Here is a 22,655-nt window from a genome sequence, read left to right as displayed (position 1 = left end):
CATTATCGACCTCGTGCAGGTGGGAGGGATTCAGGACTAGAGAAATGTTCTGGGAAGGGACTCTATCCCCTAAAGTAACTTGGGACCCAAGAAAGGGTTAACGCTGAGCCCCACAGTGACTTCAATCATTGGTTCAGGGCACTGTCAGTCAGAGTTCTGGAGGCGGGGCTTGTGGGGCTGCCCTCTAACTGCCCAGCTCCCCTTACTTGCCCCTCGACCCTCACTTCATTTCACTTCTGGGCTGCTGCCACACCCCCCACCTTAATGGAGATACCTTCTTGGGCCCTAGAGGAGGAGCGGATCTGGGCATCCTGGCTTCCCCACTCACTCCAGCTGCCTGGCTTCCTGATAGATGGTGATTATTATATAATAGACCTGCTGGACAGAACAGTGCCAGCGCTCGGAACACTTTGCCCCCTCAGTGAAGCCTGCCCTAGGGCCTGGCACCAGCCGCACAGAGCCTGCCGCCCAGCTCTGCCGGCGTCCCCAGCACCGCCTCCAGCCTGGGGCGGGAGACCCCTGGGCCACCTTCCCCGGTGGCCCTGGGACCATGTCTTGGGATGGGGCAGGCGCCAGGCTGGAAGTCCGACCGGCGCCCAGCAGGTCTCAGGGTCGGCCTGTGGAGTCTGGCTTTACCAGCGCCTCTTCAGGATTGTGGGACCCACTTGGCCCCCTTCAACCTGAACTTGGAACTTGGGAGCCAATGGAGGTGGGGATAGGGGGAGCGGGGGCCAGAGTCGGACCGGGAAAGAAGTTTGGAAAAGGTGTGGGGCAGGAAAAGGGAGGCTGGGAGAGGGGGCCGGCAGGGGCAGTGGGGGAGGGACTCTTATCCTGACAGGGCTCCCGCCTTCCCCGACTGGAGGGTTTGGAAAAACTGAGCATGCAGCCAAGGCTTGGCTGGAAATCCTGCAGCCCACCCTCCTGGGGACACAAAGCTGGAGGGCGGGGGCAGGGAGGGGGAAGAGAGCACGACCCCGGGGAGGGCAGGGCCTCTTTTGGGGCTGGGGGCCCAGGGGCCAGGTCCCTGGGGAGGGGGTTCCTGGCGCTGTCTCCCAGCAGTCTGCTTCCCCCTTCTCCTACTCTACCCCCTCCTCTCCCTCCCCCTCCCCCTCCCCGGCTCCAGTCTTGCAGATTGCGGGCAGACTTAACCCCTTGTGCGCCAGCCCAGAGGACACCGAGGTGGTGACGCCGAGAGGGAGGGAAGAAGGGAGGGACTCCTGACCCCACTCCCACCCACAGTTTAACACCTTGTGGCCCAGAACGCAATCTCGGAACTTGGGCTTGTCAGAGCCCTGGAGGGCTGCCTGGTACTCGAAGAGCGACACACAAAACCCGGCACCTGAGCGCTGTGTAATCCAGTCCGCTCTCCTACCAAATCTTAGCTGCCCTCCCCCGCCACCCCAATCCTCTGTGCTTCTCCCTCCACCCTTTGGCCACCCTCCAGCCACCACCCCCACTAGTTGTTGCAAAGGGCCCTGGCACACTGAAGGCTGCGGGGAACCCGGAAGTCTGGATTCTGTGGCTGTCTCGTCATTCTCTTCATCCCTCCTGGAAGGCCACGCGCAGGTGACCGCAGCCCGGGCCTCTCTTGCCTCCAGGGGGCTCCTTCACCCAATGGCGGGAGTAGCTACCCAACAGAGGCAGGGAATTCTAGCCTCCCCTAGCTCCAGCTGGGACAAGGGCCTGAGTAGCCGGAAACCCTGACTTCACTTCCACCCTCGCCCCTCTCCTAGGCAGCACTTCCTCCACCATCAGATTTGCCCCCCAATTCGGCTGTGAATGACTCTGCTTGAGGGCTGTACCTCAGACTAGGCAGGAAGGGGTTAACGGAGCTCCCAGGCTCCCTGGGAGAACCAGGTGAGGCACCGCCCATCTCAGCCTTCAGGTGTGTGGGTGGGGATTTGGAGGGCCGCTGACCTCTGGGCTGCTTTTTTTTTTTTTTTGCCCCCTGGTGGCTAGATCTGGTTTAGCAGTCTCTGGCAAACCAGACTAGCTGAGGTAGGGATTGGTGGAAGGACTTTGGAGACAGCTAGCATACTCCTTCTGCAAGAATCGCACCTTCAGAGAGAAAGAGAATCCTCTGGGGAGGCTGGTGGAACGAGGGAGCTTCCCACAATCCCTGCCATGCCATCCCCACTAGGCAAGATACCTCAGCCATTTCCAGATCTTCACCCTAGGAATTATACTTTGCGTCCCAGGTGCCCAGATATCTGGAGGAGGGCAGGAAAAGATAGGCAATGTAGGCCCTCTCCTGCCAGTGTCTCAACCCAATGGAGGTGGTCAATAAAAGGAAGTTAGCCCTCACCTTCTCTTTTTTCTCTGCCCAGGGATTCCCATTCCCTCCAGATCAAGCAGCAAATTCAAACTTCTATTCTAGGCAGGCTTCAAGCACTCCTACCACCTACCCTGTCCCCATCAGCTTCCCTCCCCTCTAGCCAAGCTGCCTTCTGGGTTTCTCCCCCAGTAAAGGGGCCTCTTGAGGGATCTAGGTGCTCACAACCACTTCCTCTCATCCCTCTCATCCCCCTCTCATCCCAGGCAGGGCTGAGACCCTTCCTCCACTGTAACCTTGAAGCCCTCCCAGGTTAGGGAAGGCCATGACCTTCAAGGGTTCCTTTCTTCTGTTTTTCCCAGTTGCCTCACTTCCTTCCCTCTCCCCATTCCTTTTTTTTTTTTTTAAACTATTTTTATTTATTTATTTTTTGGTGGGGGGAGGTAATTAGGTTAATGTATTTTGGAAGGAGTTACTGGGGATTGAACCCAGGACCTTGTGTATGCTAAACACACGCTCTACCACTTGAGCTATACCCTTCCTCCCTTCTCATTCCTTTTATCCTCTATCCAAGGCTTCCTTTCCCATAAGCAGTTCACCTAACCAGCAACATATATTCCTGTCCTCCTTGGAGGCTATGACACCTGACTCCTCCAGGAATCCTGCTCTGATCAACCTCATCTACTTATTCATTCAAAAAAATATCTATTAAGGACCTACCATGTGCCAGACACTGGATCAGACAACAGGTAGATGCTGGTAAATGAGACAGATGTGATTCTTGACCTCACAGAGCTTACAGTCTAGTTGGGGACAGAGAAGTGAATAGGTGATTTCCATTCAGGGTCATGAAGGCTTGGGAAGAACTTTGGAGAGACACTTATCCCGGACTTGGGAGTCTGGGAAATTTTCCTGCAGGGAGCAACATCTGAGCTGAGACTTGTTACAACCTAAGGTGTGGTTCTGTCCAGGCAGACAGCACATCTCTCTGGAGGTCTAAGGATAGAGCAGGATCCCAAGCTGGGGATCTCACTAGATGTTCTGAGATCTCTAAGGTTGCATTCCAAAATCATCCATTTCTAATAAGTTCTGCAAGTCCCAAAAGAAAGGAGACTGGCCTGAGAGTCAAGAGTATGTGACCTTGGCCTAGTCAGCCAGCCCTGTTTCTGGGCTTTTGTTTCTTCAAATGTAAAACAAGGGTGCTGGATAAGTTTATCGCCAGGCTCTTCTTTATCAGGAAGATAGCAACTTTCTAGCAGGTTTGGTGTGTTGAGAGAAAAACAATCACATAGCTCTGGTCAGCTTGGGGATGGAAGGCAGAGTCCATAAGCCTAGGAGAGGCTGTCATCCGGGAACATTTCATTCTTTTATTTGTTTGTTTTATGGGGCGGAGATATTTTTATTTATTTATATTTGAAGGAGGTACTGGGGATCGAACCCAAGACCTCATGCACGCTAAGCATGCGCTCTACCACTTGAGCTATACGCTCCCCTGGGAACATTTCATTCTTGCCACCAACTGAAGGCAGAATCCTTTCTGAGATTGTGCTGGGAGTGGCAAGTATTGGGGGACAGCACCCCCATGATGTATTAATGCTACTGCATTAATTTGCTCTTGTATGTAGTGCTATAGAGCTTTTATTTTGAAGAGATGGGATGTTCAGAGGTGAGGAAACTGAGGCACAAAGTGGAGAAACGACTGGCCTAGAAAATCACATGGCTGGTGAGTGATAGCTGGAAGAGGTGCCCAGGTCTCCTAATTCCCTGTCCAGACTCTTTCCACGACACCACTGCAGCTCTTGCTTCCAACTTTCCATTGGACTCCTTCCTCTGTCTGGCTCATTTCCCTGTGAGGCCATAAGATCTGCGAAGGCAGGCTTGGCCTCCTTATCTGGATGTCCCCCAGAGCCTGGTGCAGGGCTCGGAACAGAGGGAGGGGTGCTCAGAACCCCCAGTCTCCCAGCCCCTCCCTTTCCCCTCTCATCATGACCTTACTTACCTGCACATAGCTCTCTGGCTCAATCTAAAAAGGCATCTCTAGATTGTGGACAAAGCCTTGGGCCAGGCATATTCCCAGTCCCAGCCAGGCCTAAAACCTGCTCTGTGACTTTGAGTAAACTGATTAACTTCCCTGGGCCTCACTTTCTCCATCTGTCAAGACCTGTAACCAATTCTAACTCCTGGGGCATTTGTAACTTGAAATCCCAGATTAGGAAGTGTTTTTAAAAGCTGTAACTCTGCGGTAAGGGATAAACTTAACATTTCTGTCTTTTTGCAGGATGTTCTATCTGCAGGGACTGGATGCTCTATTTGCTGGGACCTACACCCTGACTCCATGCTGGGTCCTATGAAAGTTACAGGATATATAACTTGAATATATTCTGGGGTCCCACGGGCCAAATACCAAAAAAAATTTCAAAAAAGAATCCCAATTTTTACTTGTGTCTCTTGAAGTTGATCCAATTTTTTTGAAGTACAATTACAATGTGTCAATCTCTGGTGTACAGCACATGATCCAGTTGTTAACCTACAGCATGTCTTGTTCAAATTCCCTTTCCTCTTCTATTCTGCTATACCTTGCTACAGCCAAATCACTCTCTGCAAATCCTAAATCAGCCCTTCTCTCTGCCTCTCTCAGTCTCCTGTAGTCAACAGAGCTTTTCTGTCTCTCTTGGCCCGCTGTCTTTTTATTACGTGGATTGGCTTAGCCTCTCAGGTTTCATTCTTTTCCTTTTTCCTTCACCCATTACCCAGATTCTCCTAACACACAAGAAAGGGGCCTGTCTCCTGCCACTTATCTCTCACCTCCTGTTCTCTGGGTTCTGTATTACAAAAGCCCTGAAACTGAACAGGCTGTGACAAGACTTCCAACAACAGGTGACGGATAAAATTATCTTGGGGCTGAGGGAAGGGAGTGGGCAGAGGGAGGCTGAGAACAGTCAATGGTTAATAAGTTTTTATCCTGTAACAGATAATAAAGGCACCTGCCCTCAAGGAGCTTATAAAATGGGGACAATTAAAGAACAATAAAAGATGCTAAATCATTAAAAGATGTGGAGTTGATGCAACCAGTGCAGGTTGCATCCTCAGGTAGACCTGGTACAGAGCCAGGAAACTGACCTCAGGTACAGGGGAGCCCAGAGGGCTCAGTGAGAGGCACAGACAGAGCAAAAGCAGGAGGAGTCACAGATCTTGGTGTGAAGGGGTCTCAAAGACCAGCTACCTAGTTCCATTTCTTTCTGATGCTCAACTCCCTGCCAACATCACTGGCAGTGTAACAGCATCTTTTTGAACACCTCCAGGAATGAGGAGCTTACTACCTCCCAAGGCAGCCCATTCCATTTATGAACATCTATTTTTCCTTCCCTTGAGCTAAAGTCTACCTCCTAATGGTCTTTACTTATTAGTCCATGAACTACCTCCTAGTTCTTCACCTATTTGAGCTTTAATGACTCCAGACTCTTCTCCGCTTCTCTAGCCTAAGCACTCCCAGTTCACTAAATAGACACTATGCCCATGATGACATCTGGACAACTTAGAGTGAAGCAGGACTGTCAATCCTCTCCTTTATTCCAAAAACTCTTTCTATTAATATGGCTTAAAATTGGATTCACTTTGGCAACTACGTTTTCTTGATGAGTAAAACTGAACTTACTAAAACTCCTGATTCTGTTTTACCTGAGCTGCCTCTAAGACACATCTGGTCTGTGTGCGCTGCTGAGGTCTTACACAGACCACTGATCATTTCATCTTGTTAGGCTTTCCTATCATCCAATACGTGGAGATGATTTTTGGATCCTTATCCTATCTTTCAAAGTGTTCATTATCCCTCCAGGCTTACATCTGTGAAATGTGATACTATATTTTCATATATGCTATTAATAAAAATATTTAACAGCGGGGGAGGTATAGCTGAAGTGTAGAGCGCATGCTTGGCATGCATGAGGTCCTGGGTTCAATTCCCAGTACCTCCTCTAAAAAATAAATAACAAAACCTAAAAAAATATATATTTGCCAGGACAGAGATGAAGGCAAACCCTAAAGTACACAAGTCTTCTGGCTGATACCATGTCATATTGAGAAGTAGCAAGATACAAGCTTTTGTAAGTGGGATGGGGTCAGATCATAATGAATCTCAAAAGCTTAATGGAAGAATAAGAAAATCAGAAGGCTCAGAACCAGAATGTTTTTGAGTAGAAGAGTCACATGGAAGCAGGCCGGTGTAGCAACCAAACCAAACGATACGCTAACTGTGGAACCCCACAAATCCAAGTTCTACTGCTTATTAGCTGTAGAACTCGGACAAATTACTCTAACTGCTCCGAGCAGCAATTCCTTCTCCTGTAAAATGCGATAATACCTACTTTATAGATTATTGTGCAGATTAAGTGAAGTGACATATATGAAGAGCCTAACACATAATGGGTGCTCAGTAAATCAAGAAGCAAAAAAAAGAGGAAGAGAAGAAATTCATATTTAAGATGGGTTTGGAGGGGGAGGGTACAGTTCAGTGGTAGAGCCTGTGCTTAGCCTGCACGAGGTCCTGGGTTCGATCCCAAGTATCTCCATTGAAGTAAATAAACAAACAAACAAACAAACAAACCTAATCCCCCCAAAAAACAAACAAAATAATACATATACATGTAAAATAATAAGACGATTTTGGTTTCTAAGAGGAGAATACATTTCTAGGAGGCCCAAGTGAGAATGGGGCTAGAGTGAGATCCTCAAATGACTTGCTGGGCACTTAGTCTCAGGTGGTTTATATGAAAGGGCAAAGGGATAAAAGCAGATTCTCCTCTTCAAAGGAAGACTTTTTTTTCTTTTTCTTAATTTTATTTTTTTGGAGGGGGTACCTGGGTATTATTTTATTTTATTTTTTAATGGAGATACTGGGGATTAAACCCGGGACCTCGTGCATGCCAAGCATGCGCTCTTCCACTAAGCTATGTCCTCCCTGCTCCAAAGGAATCGATACCCCTTGGATTCTAGTTAGATATGGAGGGTGACAGAGAGAGAGAAGTCAGAGAGCGCCAAGGTTTTTACACTGGGTAGTGACAGGGAGCTACTGCAAAGAGGCGTTTGGGGAAGACGAGTTCATGTTTAGAGCTGTTGAATTAGGCATAATCGTAGGACATCCCAGTGGTTATGACCAATGATGAGGTAGAGAGACTTGACTGAAACTTTGGAGAGAGGGAAGTCAGAGCCAAAATTAGCTATTTGGGATGCACCCTACACCAGGGGGAACTGTAGGCATGGAGCGAGGTCTCTGAGGGTGAGCTGAGAAGCAAACCAAGGACAGTGCCATGCAGGACACCCCCAGAGGCACGCTGATTCTAACTTGGGACTAGAGAAGAAACTGCCTGATCTTGCTTTCCCTCCCCACCATTCCCTGCCCCTGGTCGGAGTTGAATAGATGGAGGAGACCTCACATCCACCCTCGAATCACTGACCTCTGTCCAGAGCCCACTGGGGCCCAACCATGTCTCTTCAGGACTCTCTGCTTTATCACCCTGATATCAGGAAGGAATAGAAGTTCTTGTCCAGCCAACAGACTCTAGCTTTTTGCTACAATCATGGACTTGAGAAGGGAGAGATAAGAGGGAGGAAGGTGTAGGGAGAGGGGTTTGAACAGAAGCAGGCAGGGACAAGTGGAGAGCAGGAGAGAAACAGGTGCTGAGGGAGAAAGGTGAGCATCATGTGCCAGAGAAACGCAGACCAATGGAGGAGAAAAGAGACTGAAGGAAGGGGCAGGAAAAAAGATTTGCCGAGAAGCTGATGAAGTGCAACTGAGAAAACTGTTGCCATGGTGACAGGTCCAGAGGAGGGAGTAGGAATATAAATTGGATTATGAGTTGGGGGAGTGGGGAGGGGGGTTGCTCAAGACCCAGAGGCAGAGCCCCCACCCCAGGCCCTCCCCACCAGACCTCCACAAGGAACCCCTTTCCCAGAGGGCTCCCTGAGTCCACACCGAGAAGTGCAGTGAGGACAGGCGCATAGGAGGTCCTGGGGTTCTGGCACTCCCTCCCCTCCTCCCACCCTGGGTGAGACAGAGCTGTACCCCCACCCCAGTTCTACCTCTCCGCAGAGTCCCAAAGTGAAGAGAGGGGAGGGAACTTGGTTTTTTAAGCTCCTACTATGTGCCTACACTGTGCTGGGCACCTCATGCCTTGTGTCATTTAGTCCTCAGCACAGACCTCAGAGGTAGATTTATGGCCTCCATTTATAGGCAGGAAACTGAGATCAAAGCCCCAGGTTGGTAAGCAGCAGTCAGAGTGGGGTGCAGCCCTAGCCCCTCTGCTCCAAAGCCATTTCCTCTCCTCCTAGCCCTCTGCCTACTTTGCAGAGCCAGCGTCCCATTCCCCGGCTTCTCCTGTGCCGTTGGGACAAGACATCCTTGGGGCAGGTTGGGAACTGCTGGGGGCGGGGGAGTGGATGAGTTTGAGGCCCTCACTCTATTCTCAGAGATAAAGAGAGTTGGGAGACTTGAGCAAAAATGCCACAGCACCAGACTCTGGGCTAAGTGGGAGGCGCAGGGGTGCTGTGAGCTCAGCGCTGGTGGGGTGGGGAGGAGGGGCTGAGGTGGAGAGGACGGTGTGGGTGGGGGAAGCTCAGAGGCCGGCCTGTTTCCGGCAGCGATGCCGCAGAGAAACTCCAGTGTGGCCACGTGGAGAGCTGGGGAACCATCAGCTCTCAGTTTGCAAGTCCCTGAGCTGGTGAGCCAGAGTGACTGAGCGGTTAGGCAGTTGATTGCAAGTCCCTGCAAGTGAAGTGGCTGGAGTGGGGGGAAGAGGAGGAGGCCGCTTCCCTCCCCTTCCCTCGGGCTTCTATACAAATAACAGTTTTGCAAAGGGCATCATATCTGATGTGCATATCAAACAGGGCCTGGGGAGGTGGGAGAAGGCAGAGTTCAGGGCTGTGGCCTAGGCAGCTGTGCCAAGATTACCCCTCCCTACCGGGAGGATGAGGTAGGAGTCAAGAGGATTCTGGCCCCTTCCCATCATCCCTTGCTGTATAGGCTACCTTGAAACAGCTCCCCATTCTCTGGGGACTGGCTTGAGCCACACCCTAACCAGGAAGTCCGTGTGTGTGTGTGTGTGTGTGTGTGTGTGTGTGTGTGTGTGTGTGTAATGGCTGGACCCCAAGAAGGATGAAAGGTCACAGTTCTGTTGGGTCTCTTGTCACCCAGCTGGAGACCCCAGGTCCTTGCCCCTCCTCTGTAGAGAGGGCTCCAGGGGCTAGAGCTCCTTCCTCCTCAGGCCTGAAGGGAAGGCTGGTCCAGATCAGCTCACTTCTGTTGCTTCAGTTCACACCTCCCCCTCCACGTGCCACCAGTGTCCCAGGACGCCCCTCCTGACCCTCCTTCTCTGTTCCTATAGGCAAATCAGAAGGGGTCCCAGCCCAACCCAAGAGGGTGTAAGGAACCACAGGGGTGAGAAGAAAAGCCTCTCCCCTACCCTCCTCCTTCACACCTGCCCTCCCCCGACTGTCTGGTCTTCCAGCCCTCCACCAAACCCCAGCGCCAGCTTCACCCAGACCATCAGGCCTCCAGCACCCTCTTGCCCGGCCCAGTCCCTCTCGTTCCCTCGTTCCCCTAGTTTGCAGCAATCTCCCTGACTCCTACTTGCCAAATCCAAGGAGCACGCTTCATGTCTCTTCAGTTCCCTGCGGACCAGTTTGCTGGAGAACATGCCTCCTGGAGGTCTTCTTTGGGTACCTGGGAAACCACTCCCTCCCGGCTCTTCTTTTTTCTTTTAGGGAAGCTTCTTGGTCTCCTTCGCAGGCTTCTCTTTTCCTCTGCCCATAAGTGTTGGTGTTTCCTAGGCTCTGTCCTTGACCTTGTCTTCCTACTTGGCACGCACTTCTCTCCAAGGCTGCAGCTGTCACACCCGTGCAGACAACTTTCCTGACTGAGCTCGGGACCAGACATCCGACCACCTTTCACACACCTCTGCCTGGGTGTCCTCCAGGCACCCCAACTCAGCAAGTTCAACACTGATAGATCTCTACCCCTCTTCCCGCAAATCTGCTCCTCCCACCCGCACCGCATCCCCAGCTAGTGGCAGTGCCATCGTCTATCCAGCTGCCCAGCCGGGACTTGGGAGGCGTCTTTAATTGTGCTCTCCTCCCCTCGCCACAGCCCTCCCAGCCAAACCATCACCCCCAAATCTCCTCTTCTATCATCTTTTGCCTAGAGCCTTATCTCAAGAGCATGTCAGAGACGTCTAAAATATATCTCCCAGCTGTTCACCCAACACAATCTCTGCATTGCAGCAGAAATCATCTTTATAAGATACAAATTTGATTATGACACTCTCTAGTTTAAAACCCTTCAAGGGCTTCCTTTTAGCCTTAGGATAAAAATTTAAATTGCTTAACGGGGCTTACAAAACTCTTCATCTTGTCCCAGCTGCTTCTCTGATGACTTTCCCAAATTCCACTCTAACCCTCCAATGGGCCCATCCTCTAAACCTGATAGCTCTCTCAGCCTAGAACAATTTTCCCTCACCACCCCTCCCCTGCCTTCACCTGGCTAACTCCTACTCAACTTTCAGGTCTCCGCTTATTCACCACTTCCTCCAGGAAGCCCTTTGGGACTACTCAAGCCTGTGTAAGTTGCCCCTTCTGTAAGGACCCTCTGACTTTAGTTTCCTTATTAATAAAATGAAAACAATAATAGCAGTACTCACATCACAGAGGTTGTCAGGATTAAGCATGAAAATATACATAAAGGATTTAGCCCAGTGCCTGGCCTGTGGTAAGCACTCAATAAATAATAGCTGTTATTATTACATCTTCTACTAAATTCCTGATGCAGTGAGTAGTGGCCTCTTCAGTATCTCCCACTGGACCATAATTTCAGGGAGAACAATGTCCTATTCACCCCTGAATGGCCAGCACTTAGCGCAGTGACTGGCGCAAAGGCATTTAATAAACACTTATGGAATAAATTAATTCAGGCCATCAGTACTTCTTGCATGGATTATCTCTCCTCCAGCCTAAGGAGAGGCTTAATTACCCCACAATCAAGCCTCCACCCACTCTTTCCGTAATACCTCTACAACCAGAATGAATTATGCTGCTTCCCTGCTCAACCCTGTCAGGGGCTTCTCTGGTCTGTGGAAACATGGTGGCCAGGCCTTTGCAGGGTGATTGCTCCTTCACTTCTGCACCCCTTCCCTTCCTTCCCTGCAAGCCTTCCCTCCCAGGGCTCTGCCCACTGGCTGCACAACCCTCCCGTCCCACCCCTAGTGCTACGTCCACAACCCTCCAGCCTCTTTGCCCTCAGCCTCAAGTACCCTTCCTCCTTGCTCACTTAGCAAAACACCTACTTCCCCTCTGGACACCATGGGTCCCAGATGACAACCTGGAGACCCTGAGGGCAAAACGGGCATCAAAGATATACCCTGTGTGGCTCACAAAGTGCATTTTCGTTACATATATTGGTTTAAAATTTGAAAATAACAGTTTACCTAACAATTCAGATTTCTGGCTTCTCTTGAAAAAGCAAGGAGGTGTGGCCATACTCAGTCCCCTGTTTCACAAGGCAACTCTTCCAGAGCTGCGTAGGGGGGCCCAGTTAGTTAGTCGAAATTCCTGCCGCTACACTCTCTCCAGTTGGCCCCAGTTTCACCATTTCATTTTACTGCTTGTGTTATCTTTCTGGACCCTACAGACCCGGGTTGGCAGCTCCTACCGGCCTCACACCATTTTGATCCCATCCAGCTGCAGCAAGGACCTTGGCTTCCTCTGGTCAGGAGCCACCAAATGGCCTCCACTCCATGTCCTGCCACATCCATGCGCCCCTGCTCCTCCATCTCTCCCGCACCTTTGTTTGACCTTGACCTCACTGGACACCCCCCCCCCCCCGCAGGGCTGCTTCCTGTCACTCCTTTTCAAGTGAGCTCAACAAGAACTGCTCTCCTTCCCTTCACTCTGGCCGATACCCTCAACTTTCCACGCCCTGGAAACCCTAACCCTGAGTCAGTACAATCTAACAATGTTATCATTTCTACACTCTAGCTCTTGAGTAATTTGAAAAACTCCCGAAATGTCAGGGTCAGTGTGATGATTAATTGTATGTGTCAACCTGATTGGGCCATGGTGCCCAACTATTTGGTCAAACTGTTATTCTGGATATTTTTGTGATAGTGTTTCTTGGATGAGATTAACTTTTAAAAAGTGGGCTTTGAGTAAAGCAGATTACCCCATAATGAGGGTGGGTCTCATCCAATCAGTTGAAGGCTCTAACAGAACAGAGACCCACCTCCACCCTCTCCCTATGAGAAAGAAGGAATTCTGCCAGCAGACTGCCTTCGGACTCAAACTGCAACTCTTTTCCTGAGTCTCCAGCCTGCTGGCCTCCCCCTTTGGATTTCGGACTTGCCAAGCCTCCACAACGCATGAGCCAATTCCTTAAAATAAATCTGTCTCTATATACACATCCTGTTGGTTCTGTCTCTCTGGAGAACCCTGAGTAATGCGGTCCGAGCCCCTGAAGACCAGTGGTCCCCCAGCTCAGTGGGTCGTTCCCTCCAAACATAGCCTTCCTCGAGGCTCTTTGTAGCTGGGTCCTCCTCTCCCCACAACAGCTCTTTCAAACTCTCACCCTTCTTTCAGGCCCCAAACCCTTCTCCCCCGAGTTCCCTACTTCCCAAGAGAAAGCAGAGACATTCAGGAGGAAACTCGCTTAACTTCCTTTTCATCCCCCTGCTTTTCCCAGCCAACCCCCCAAAGTATAACATTTCTCTGCACAATTGCCCCCACTCTTTCTGCTGGAAAGTGTCATTCCTATGGCCAAAGGCTAATGCCTCCACCTCTGATCTGAACCCCATTGTCTCCCTCCTCCCAAAGCCTCCCCATCAGTTATACCCCCTCTCCTGTATCTTTGGATTTAAAAACAAAATAGATGAGCCTTTCTATACTCCAATCCCCTCCAGTTATCTGTCTCCTTCCCTTTCCAGCCAAGCTTCTTCAAAGAGCAGTCTGCACAGTTCTAACTCTACCTCCTCCCAGTTACCCCTGGACTCTTACAGTCTGGCTTTTGTCCACCTCCCTGCAGGAAGCTGCTCCAAAGGGCACACACACCCCTCAAGATGGTAAGCCCCACGGACATTTTTCAGTCCTCACCTTCAACCCTGACATTCATACCATTTGACACCTCCTTTTTGAAACGCTCCATCTACTCCCTCTTGGTTCTCTTCCAATGCCCATTCCTCCTTCATCAGCTCCTCTCCCTCCATCTGTCCTTTAGATGCTGCGTTTCCCAGTATCATGTCATTGGCTGTCTGGTCCTTCCCTTCCACCACTCTCTTCAAGGACTCTTTTCTACGTTCATGATTTTAACCATTGCCCACCTTCCCTCCCTTTATCCCAGACCTCTCCCCTGTGCTCCAGACTCATTTACCCAATTATGAAAGTGTTGTTTCACCTGTTTTCCCAAGATATTTGTATTATTATCTATTTATAGCAACTTATCTGCAAAATTAGTAGCTTAAAAAACATTTATTCTGAGAAGCAGGGATCTGGGAAAGACTTAGCTGTGTGTCTCATGGATTTGCAGTGAAGTTACCAGCTTGGGCCACAGTCATCAGAAGGACTGACTGGGGCTGGAGGATCTGCTTCCAAGCTCGCTCATTCACATGGCTTTTGGTTGGAGGCCTCAGTTCTTCAATGGATCTTGGCAGGAGGCCTCAGTCCCTTGCCATGTGGACCTCACCATCGAGGTGCTCCCAAGTCCTCCAGGGCAAGCAATCCATGAGAACAAGGAGGAAGATGCAATGCCTGTTAGGACCTAGCCTCCGAAGTGACCTACCATCACTTCTGCTCTATTCTACAGAGCAACCCTGACACAATGTACCAATGCATTACCTGTTGTCAATCCATTCTCCACACTGTTTCCAGAATGACCTTTACACAAGCAAAACTCCTCAAAGGCTTTCTGTCTTCTTCAGCATAAAAACCAAGCTCCTAAGCATGGCATATAAAGCCACTGCTGACCCACCCAGTGGCTGGAGCTCGCTCCAGGTTCAACCTTGAATACGTCTTCCTAGCCAAGATGTATTGTTCACAGAAGGTGTCAGGATAACTCACATCCCTGAGCCTTTTCATGTGCTCTTCCCTCTTTTTGGAATACCCCCTCCACCTAGGAAGGCTAACCTCAGTTCCTTCTCCAAAATTCAGCAACTTGAGAGCAGGAATTGCGTCTTGTCATCTCTGTAGCTCACCACTTAGCATGGTAGCCATGGTAGAATAATTGTTCCACAAGTATTTACTGAATGAATAAATGAGTGAGCAAGCGGTCCCGGCATGCCCCATACCCCGGTGGCATGTGTGGTATACAAGGAACAGCTGGTCCACATCTCAGTCACTTTTCCCCCTCAGAATCCCTTTCCTGCCCAACCATCTCCCTTCGCATCAATGATACAGTTGGAAAAACAAATTCTGAATTCTATCCCACTTCATTCCTTGCTAGCTCTGCAATCTTGGGAAAGTTATTTATTGCCGCTGAGCCTCTAGACTTCATCTGCACTAAGGGTTAATAAAAAGGAGAGGATAAGATGAATTACTTAAATTAATATTTATTGAACCAGATACTGTGCTAGGCACTCTTAAATAAATTAGCTTGAGTGATAGTATCCAGGTGAGACAGATTTTATACCCTTTCTGCAGAAGAGGAAACTGCAGCTCAGAGTAGTGAGGTAGATAAGTTGGCCAAGGTCAAAACAGTGGAAGAAGATTTGGGGCAAGTGGTTGTATCATAGGCAACATTCCAAAAAAATAAAGAAGCATCCGGTTGTGTTTCAACACTGAACAACTGAGATTTTCTTATTCTCACAGCCTTTTCCAGCCTCATATCTTAAGGACAGATTTCCCATCGGACCAACATTTGGCAAACACTGCATCTCACCTCTCAGTCCAAGTCCTCAGGGCTGCCCCAGCTGGCTCCTACAGATTCTGAATGTGATCTCCACATTCCTTCTGTACCTTTATTTTATTTTATTTTAAATTTTATTTATTTTTTTACTATTTTTTTGATGGGGATTGAACCCAGGACCTCATGCATGCTAAGCATGTGCTCTACCACTGAACTATACCCTCCCCCCATGCACCTTTATTTTAAAGCATTTTTATATCTGTTATATCTTGCTAGATAAATGGGAAGGAATGAGTCTTCCCATTTTATAGGTGAGAAAATTGAGGTTCAAAGGAACTCACCTAAAGTCACACAGTATCACTCATCAACAGGAGGACAACAGTCCCCATCAGAGGTTGACATGCCCACGGAGTCAAGTGGACATTTCTTCTCACTGATGGGGAAGCAGAAGAGTGGCCTGTTGTGGAAGGAGAACCATCGGTGTATCAGACACACCTGGGTTCTGATCTGAGCAACTGGTTGCAATCTGGTTGCAAACTACCATAGTTCAATTAAAAACAAAAAAGAAACAAAGAAAGAAAAGAAAAAAGTAGCATAGTTTAGAAAGAGTAGGTCTGTTTTAGGAGCTAATCTTTGGGGCAGAATAGAGAGTTCAGGAGCTCCTTGAGGGCAGAAACTCATCCTACCTTTATATCTCTGGTGCCTAGCACAGTTCCAGGGACATACCTGTTATTTAATAAATATTTGTTGACTTGACTAGGGGATTTGGAAGGAAGGAGGCAGGGGAGGGAACTTGAGTGAGTAAAGAATCGAGAATCCAAGGGGGAGACAGCCTAGAAAGAGTGGGTCCAAGAAACAGACTCCAGGCATTTGTGGCCCTAGTTCCCTTACTCCAAGCCATGAGGAAATCCTCCAGAGGAACAGGGTGCTGTGGCTTTAAATGACTTCAGCGTTGTCAATGAATCTGCTCTGCTAAAAGAGTTATCCTCTTGCTCCTGTGCTTGTCCTCCCCCTCCTCTCAGCTCCCCAAACCCTTCTCAGCCGCTGTGATGGGATAATTAGATGCGAGAGCTCAGCACAGATGATGCTCCAGTTGCTTAGCAACTAATGGTTTCCATGGAGACCGCAAAGCACAGCCTCCAGAGCAGCCAGTGAGCAGCTCGGCAGGGCAGGGAGAAGACGCAACTCTCAGCTCCTCCAGAAACCTAGGGAGGGCCAGGGGTGGGGAAGGAGGGGGGACTGGAGGGAGAAAGGAGGACTTAAAGGCACAGGTCCCTCTTATCCTTTTAAAATCTGGTAAGAGCTCTGCCCTCCCTTACCCTACTCTGTCCCACTGATAATTTCAGATGGGGATGGGAGCTTAGGAGTGGACCTAATACAACCCACCCTGTAATAAACTCAGCCTCTTCTCCTTTCTGCTCCTGGTGTGTGACTGAAATGGGAAGAGAGATCTCCCAAGCCCAAGTGTAAACATCCTCCTAGGTTGGTGGGGATTGAAGAGTACTAAGATCCTTTACCCCTGGAATTCCACCATTTAGTCTGTTTCCTTTCTCCAAAGTTCTCAATGTGCAAAAGCTCCCCTTTCATTTGTAGAAGGATGATAAGATCTGATCTAAAAGGGAATAAAAGCCAAGGTGCAGGAATTCAATTCTTCACCCAAAGGCAGCCTGTCCTGGGAGACTGGGGAAAAACACCTGCCCGATCTGCCTTAGAGGATTCAGTGTGTGTGTGGTGGGGCGAGGGGTGGAGGGGTACACAATACAGAGCATCTGGCGACTCAAAGTGTGGGCCTCCCAGACTAACATCTATCAACTTTACCTGGAAGCTCGTTAGAAATGCAGAATTTCAGGCTTCACCTCAGACCCACTGAATCAGAAACTGCATTTTAACAAGATCCCTGGTGATTCATAGGCACGTGAAATTTGGAGACGCGCTGGTCTGAGACCCTCCTACTCTCTGCTTGGGTCCATGACTTCTATTTATTGTCACCACCTGCTCGCACCCCAGGCTTTGAGACTACCCTTCCCACCATGGGGTAAGAACACAACCCCACTAGCCCCTCACTTCTCTACCAGGACCCTGGCCCTCCTCCGGGACTGGGGAAGCTAGAGTGGTCCATGGAGCAGAAAGACACACATAAGACTCTCTGTAGAGGGCTGCGACCTCTCCTGACAAAGTATTCCACTTTCCACAAGTGGCTGTACCTCTCTGAGTCTCAGTTTCCACAGCTACAAAAGGAAGCCGGTAACATCTACAGCCCAGGAGGGCTGAGGGTGAGTGTGTGCAGCGGGCCAGCAAAGCCAGTGCCGGGGACCCCGGGTGGGTGATCTCGCCTCATCCCTTCTCTCCTCCTTCACGTCTTGAACTGAGCACAGGGGCGGGGGTGCTGGCAGAGACATGGTGTCTCTTTCGTTTTCTCCTACCAGTCTCTTCCTCTTCCTTTTTTTAAAACTTTTTTTTTCCCTTTCCCCTCCATTTTCTTTCTTTTTTCTTCCTCTTCTTTATTCTCAAACAGTTCAACAAAGGTTGCTGACCAAAGCTGACTGTGCCCACCCCCCGCCCCACTGGACAGGTCACTGCCCACTTCTCCAGTCTCTCTGGAAGTCTTCCCCGACATCCTTGGCTCCACTCTCCAGAGGAATCTGAAGCCCTGTGCACTTCTAGGAGAGGCACTGACACCAACACCTCTTGGCCTCTCCCAGAGCGTGGTGCAAGGGCCTCAGGGGACACCAAGCATTGGAACCCTTGGCTAAGCTGCCCTCACCCACTACCACCAATTTCTCTCAGTTTCTCTCCTGTTCTTTCCCTGCCAAGATGCTTTCAGGAGCCCCTCAGGGCTACTCTCTGTTTCTTGCACACCAGGGCAACCTCAGAACTTGCCTTCTGAGGAGCAGCCCCACCACCGAGGGGGAGTGGTCCTCTACAGGCCAGGCTCCAGGCGCACGTGCAGGCAGGAACACTCACGCCCTCACACGTGGGTGTCCCAGAAGGAGGGGGCATTTCTACTCCCCACCTTAGTTACCCTGCCCCTTCACAGCTGACTAAGCCACCAACATCCAGTCAGGGTCTCACCCTATTCCTGGCCTGAAGGCCAGCTCCCCATCCTGAAAAACCTGTCTGGGGGCCTCCCCTGAGGCTATAGGGCCCAGGGGGCAGGTTGGACAGGATTCCCCTCTAGCCCCTCCCACCCCCAGGACAGAATCAGACACCCCCAGGGCAGGGCCTCACTTGTCTCAGGAAGCCAGCCTGCCAGCACCCGCCCGAGCTCCAGCCCAGCTATGGCATCCCCGCTGCCTGTCCGGACCTTGTCCTTGATTCTGATACTGCTGGCTGTCCTGGCCCCTGGGGCTGCAGGTCTCTGCCACCTCTGGCTGGGGTGGGGAGGATCTGGGATCAGGGGGTGGGTAGCCGGGACAGGAGGCACTGTGCCTCCAAGGTTCTCAAAGAGGAGCGGGTCTAGCCAGTTGGGGGTGGGGGACTGATGATGGCAGTGAGCAGGCATCAGTCCCTGGGCCCAGGGCACATCCAGGTCCCCTTCCAGACCCAGGAGGCAGGGAGGTGTGGCGAAGGGTCCAAGGCTTTGGATAGGGATGGCACTGGGCGCTGCCGCTCCTGGCATCCAGGGTCTGGCGGCTTGGTGGAGAATCCAGCTTCTGCAGCCCAAGCCTGCCACCTGGTGGTCAGATAGGCAAAGACCTGTATTCTGCAAACCGACTGCAGAGTAGAAGGGACTTTTCATCCTTAGAAAGGGCCCCCCAGGGCTTGGGGCAGATTCAACGGGGGGACGAGGAATAATCCTCCCCTGAACTCCCTCCTGGCCCTCCAGGCAACTTCAACATCTCAAGCCTCTCTGGTCTGCTGTCCCCGGAGCTGACAGAGAGCCTGCTAGTTGCCTTGCCCCCCTGTCACCTCACAGGAGGCAACGCCACACTGATGGTCCGGAGAGCAAATGACAGCAAAGGTCTGCTACCCACTCCCAGGCATCCCCAAGTCCCCAGAGACCCCTCCCCAAGCATCCCGGCATCTCTTCTCCAGCTCATGCCTTCCTATCGACCCCCCTCTCAGGCCATCCACACTCAGGCCATCCACACAGTCTTTAGAGTGTGGATGGCCTGAGAGGGGGGTCGACGCCTTGGGGCGTCCAGAAACTCGACCCTGCCTTTCACCCCCAATTTTCTTCCCAGTGGTGAAATCTAGCTTTGTGGTGCCTCCATGCCGCGGACGCAGGGAGCTGGTGAGCGTGGTGGACAGTGGGGCTGGTTTCACTGTCACCAGGCTAAGTGCATACCAGGTGACAAACCTCGTGCCAGGAACCAAATACTAGTAAGTACCAGATCCAGGCCTGGAGTACATGGGAGAGGCTCCTGGGAGAGAAGCTGGGTCCTGACTTTGGTGGTGATGGTGGTGGGATGTGGTCAGCATGGGGGAGAGAACTGGGGGCACAGCTAATGGGGTCAAGAATGAGCCTTTCTTGGGGAGGTGTGGCTGTGAAGGGGGAGGCCTGGGCTATGTCTTTCCCCAAGTCCCAGATACTCACTGTGGATTCTCTCCTCTCTCCCAAACCTCATGACAAAAGCATTTCCTACCTAGTGATCAAGGGGGCATCCACTGAGTCCAGTAGAGAGATCCCGATGTCCACGCTTCCTCGTAAGTAACATCTCAGGCCCCAAAGACTTCCCCGGTCCCTGCGCCCCATCCCAGGGCCCCCTCCCCGTGCTCCCTTAGCTTCTTTGCTCACCTCCATCCTCACTCTGAGCTCTTGGCCATTTTAAGTGGCTGTTGACTCACCTGTCTGCACTGCTAAACTTTGTGGGTAGTGATTGTGTCTGACTAATTTCTGTATCCTCAGTGCCTGACAGAGGAGATGCTTCATAAATGTTTATTTGACGGATGTCTGGATCCCTCTGATGATTAGTTGGTTTGTTGGATAAATGAATGGATGAAGGGATGGCTGATTGGATGAATGGATGAGGGGCTAGGCTGAGAGCCTCAGGTGGGATGGGGGCCCCTCCTGCCCACAAAGGCCTCCCCGCTCTCTCTTCTAACAGGAAGGAAGGCGGAATCAATTGGGCTGGGAATGGCCCGGACAGGGGGCATGGTGGTCATCACCGTGCTGCTCTCTGTCGCCATGTTCCTGCTGGTGCTGGGCTTCATCATCGCCCTGGCACTGGGCGCCCGGAAGTGAGGAGGGCTGCCCTGGGCAGTGGGCTCTTCCAGGAAATCCAAGGCACCGTCCATTTCCCCAGCCTAGGGCTCTGCTGTTGCTCCTGCCTCCTCTCGTGAAAAGACTGCCTGCCCCCAGGCCACGGTCACCAGGCTCTGGCTCCTTCAGTGTCTTCACGTCCCCCTCAACCCAGCCCCTGCCCCCATTCCACTACAGCCCTTTCTTCCCTCTGTCCCTCCCCTTGCCCTCTAAGGCCTCACTTTGGCCCAGAACTCATTTTTCCCCTACCCCACTCCTGTCAGAATTGGTTTTCCTCCCATTTTGCCTCTTTAACCATCCCCCTCAACAAGAATTCACCCCGGTGAACTTCGTCCCTACAATAAAGTCTGATGCCGAGTTGCTGTGTGTTTCTCTTCCGTGGGCTCCACGTTGAGGTGAACTTAGAGAATCTATGTCCAGGCTACAGAGGCTTCCAGTACCCTCTCTGCCCCAGAACCCCAGGGTTGCTTTTCTTGGGAGGTAGGAAGGGGCCGCACAAGGTAAGAATCCAGGACTCAGAGTTCCCAGACCCACTCGTGGGTGGTGGGTTTTGCACCCTCTACAGCAGGCCACCCAACCAGGGGCTGGAGGGGAGGGGATGGTGGTGAGGCCGAGGCTGGTACAGCACATGGGGCCCGAGGCCTGAGGGCCTTTGTTGTGGCGTGGGGGCTGGCAGAGCAAGGGGCAGTGCTGGGGGAAAGATAGGCTCTGACCAGGAAAAGACAGAGGGCCACCAAGGTGAGACACAAGGAGATGGCGCGGGGGGCTCTCAGAGGAGACAGCAGAGGTGGAAGAACCCTGGGCCAGGGGGACAAGAGTGCTGCAGTGGGATAACTGAGGGAAAAGAGTACGAGTGGTCACCCTCGTTCACTTGTGTCCTCTCCAATATATACTCCTTCTAAGGATCCGTGATCTTTGCCTTGCTCTTAGGGAAAAGACCAAAATCTCTGAGGTGACCTTCAAGGCCAGCCCTGGGTCTCTCCCCTAAGTGTCCCTCAGCTCTCACCATGTTCCTTCTAATGTCCCGTGTTCCCTCTTGCCTCGGGGCCTTTGCACAGACCATTCCTTAAGCCCAGCCTACTCTTATGACTGCCCCTGCCCCTACTCCACTCTGCATAGCTAACCCAGCATCTCCAGGGAAGACTTCTCGGCCTCCATCCCCCAATTAGGCTGGGTTCTTCTATCCTGTCTTCCACAGCATTACTGTTATTTAGTATTATGTTTATGTGATTATTCAATTGCCTTCCCAACCAGACTGATCCCTGAGAGCAGCCACTTTGCTCCACAGAACCTACAGTACCTTTGCAGTACCTGGGACACAGTAGATACTCAATAAATATTATTGAATAAGTGAACGAACCAATTAATAAGCCCCTGAAGAGAAAGAGGAGGCTAGGAAAGGGCCAAAAATTCTGCAAAAACAATAAAAAATGACACAGAGTTAGAAGATGTTAGAACAGTGGTCTTAATGACCCCTTTCTAGAGTAACCCAGGAGCTCGGAAGAGGGAGGCAATGGAAGAGAAAAATAGTATGTATTCATTCCATGACACTGAGCATTTATTATGTGCCAGGTGCTACCAGAGGTGCCAGGTCTAAACTGTGAAAAGACATTGTTCCTCCTTCATGGAATCTATATGGAATTTAGTGGAAGAGACAGACTCCTCAAACTGTGAACAAGTAAATGAATTAAGTAAAACTGTGACCAGTGCTATGATAAGATGAGAGGAGGTGAACACTGGGAACCTCCTTAGTTTAGGTGGACCTTCTGAGCTGAGGCCTGGAGTCAGGAGAGCGGGTCGGGGAGAGGGGAGAGCGTGCCTTTTACAGAATGGTTCAGGCCATGCTTCCCACCCTAACTGCAACAGCCAAGGGAGATTTGGTGCCCAGACTTCTTGTGTCATGGGAAGAGCATGAGATTGGGAGCCCAAAGGTGCTGTACATCAGAATCACTTAGGGGGCTTATAAAAATCCCAGCACCCAGGCCCCCCACACACCAGAGCCAATGAGCTGGGGGTGGGAACCAGGTATTACTATTTGTTGAAGATCCCCAGGGGATTCTAATGTGTAGCAAAGTTTGCAAATTACTGATAAAAACACTTTTTTAAATTGTGGTAAAATAAGCTATTTTAACCCCTATAACAATAACTAAAAATTACATGTTAGTTTTTAATAGCATGAAATTTATCATTTTAACCATTTTAAGTGTATAACTCAATGGCATTAAGTACATTCACATTGTTGTACAAAGACCACCACTATCTATCTTTAGAACTTCATCCCACTCAGAAATTCTGCCTGTTTC

General features: G+C 50.7%; 1 protein-coding gene across 1 annotated transcript; it reads left to right on the top strand.

Annotated features, from left to right (window-relative positions):
- The first annotated feature begins 16,943 nt into the window (after positions 1-16,943).
- Positions 16,944-20,704, top strand: UPK2 (uroplakin 2). The gene is made up of 5 exons (XM_006175310.3): positions 16,944-18,503; positions 18,976-19,110; positions 19,334-19,472; positions 19,726-19,796; positions 20,198-20,704. The coding sequence occupies exons 1-5, from the start codon at positions 18,428-18,430 to the stop codon at positions 20,332-20,334; spliced, it is 558 nt and encodes a 185-aa protein (XP_006175372.1). The 5' UTR covers positions 16,944-18,427; the 3' UTR covers positions 20,335-20,704.
- Positions 20,705-22,655: the final 1,951 nt, after the last annotated feature.

Source organism: Camelus ferus, chromosome 33 (genome assembly GCF_009834535.1).
Source record: "Camelus ferus isolate YT-003-E chromosome 33, BCGSAC_Cfer_1.0, whole genome shotgun sequence".
Lineage (NCBI taxonomy): Eukaryota > Metazoa > Chordata > Mammalia > Artiodactyla > Camelidae > Camelus > Camelus ferus.
This window is presented reverse-complemented; position numbering and strand designations above follow the sequence as displayed.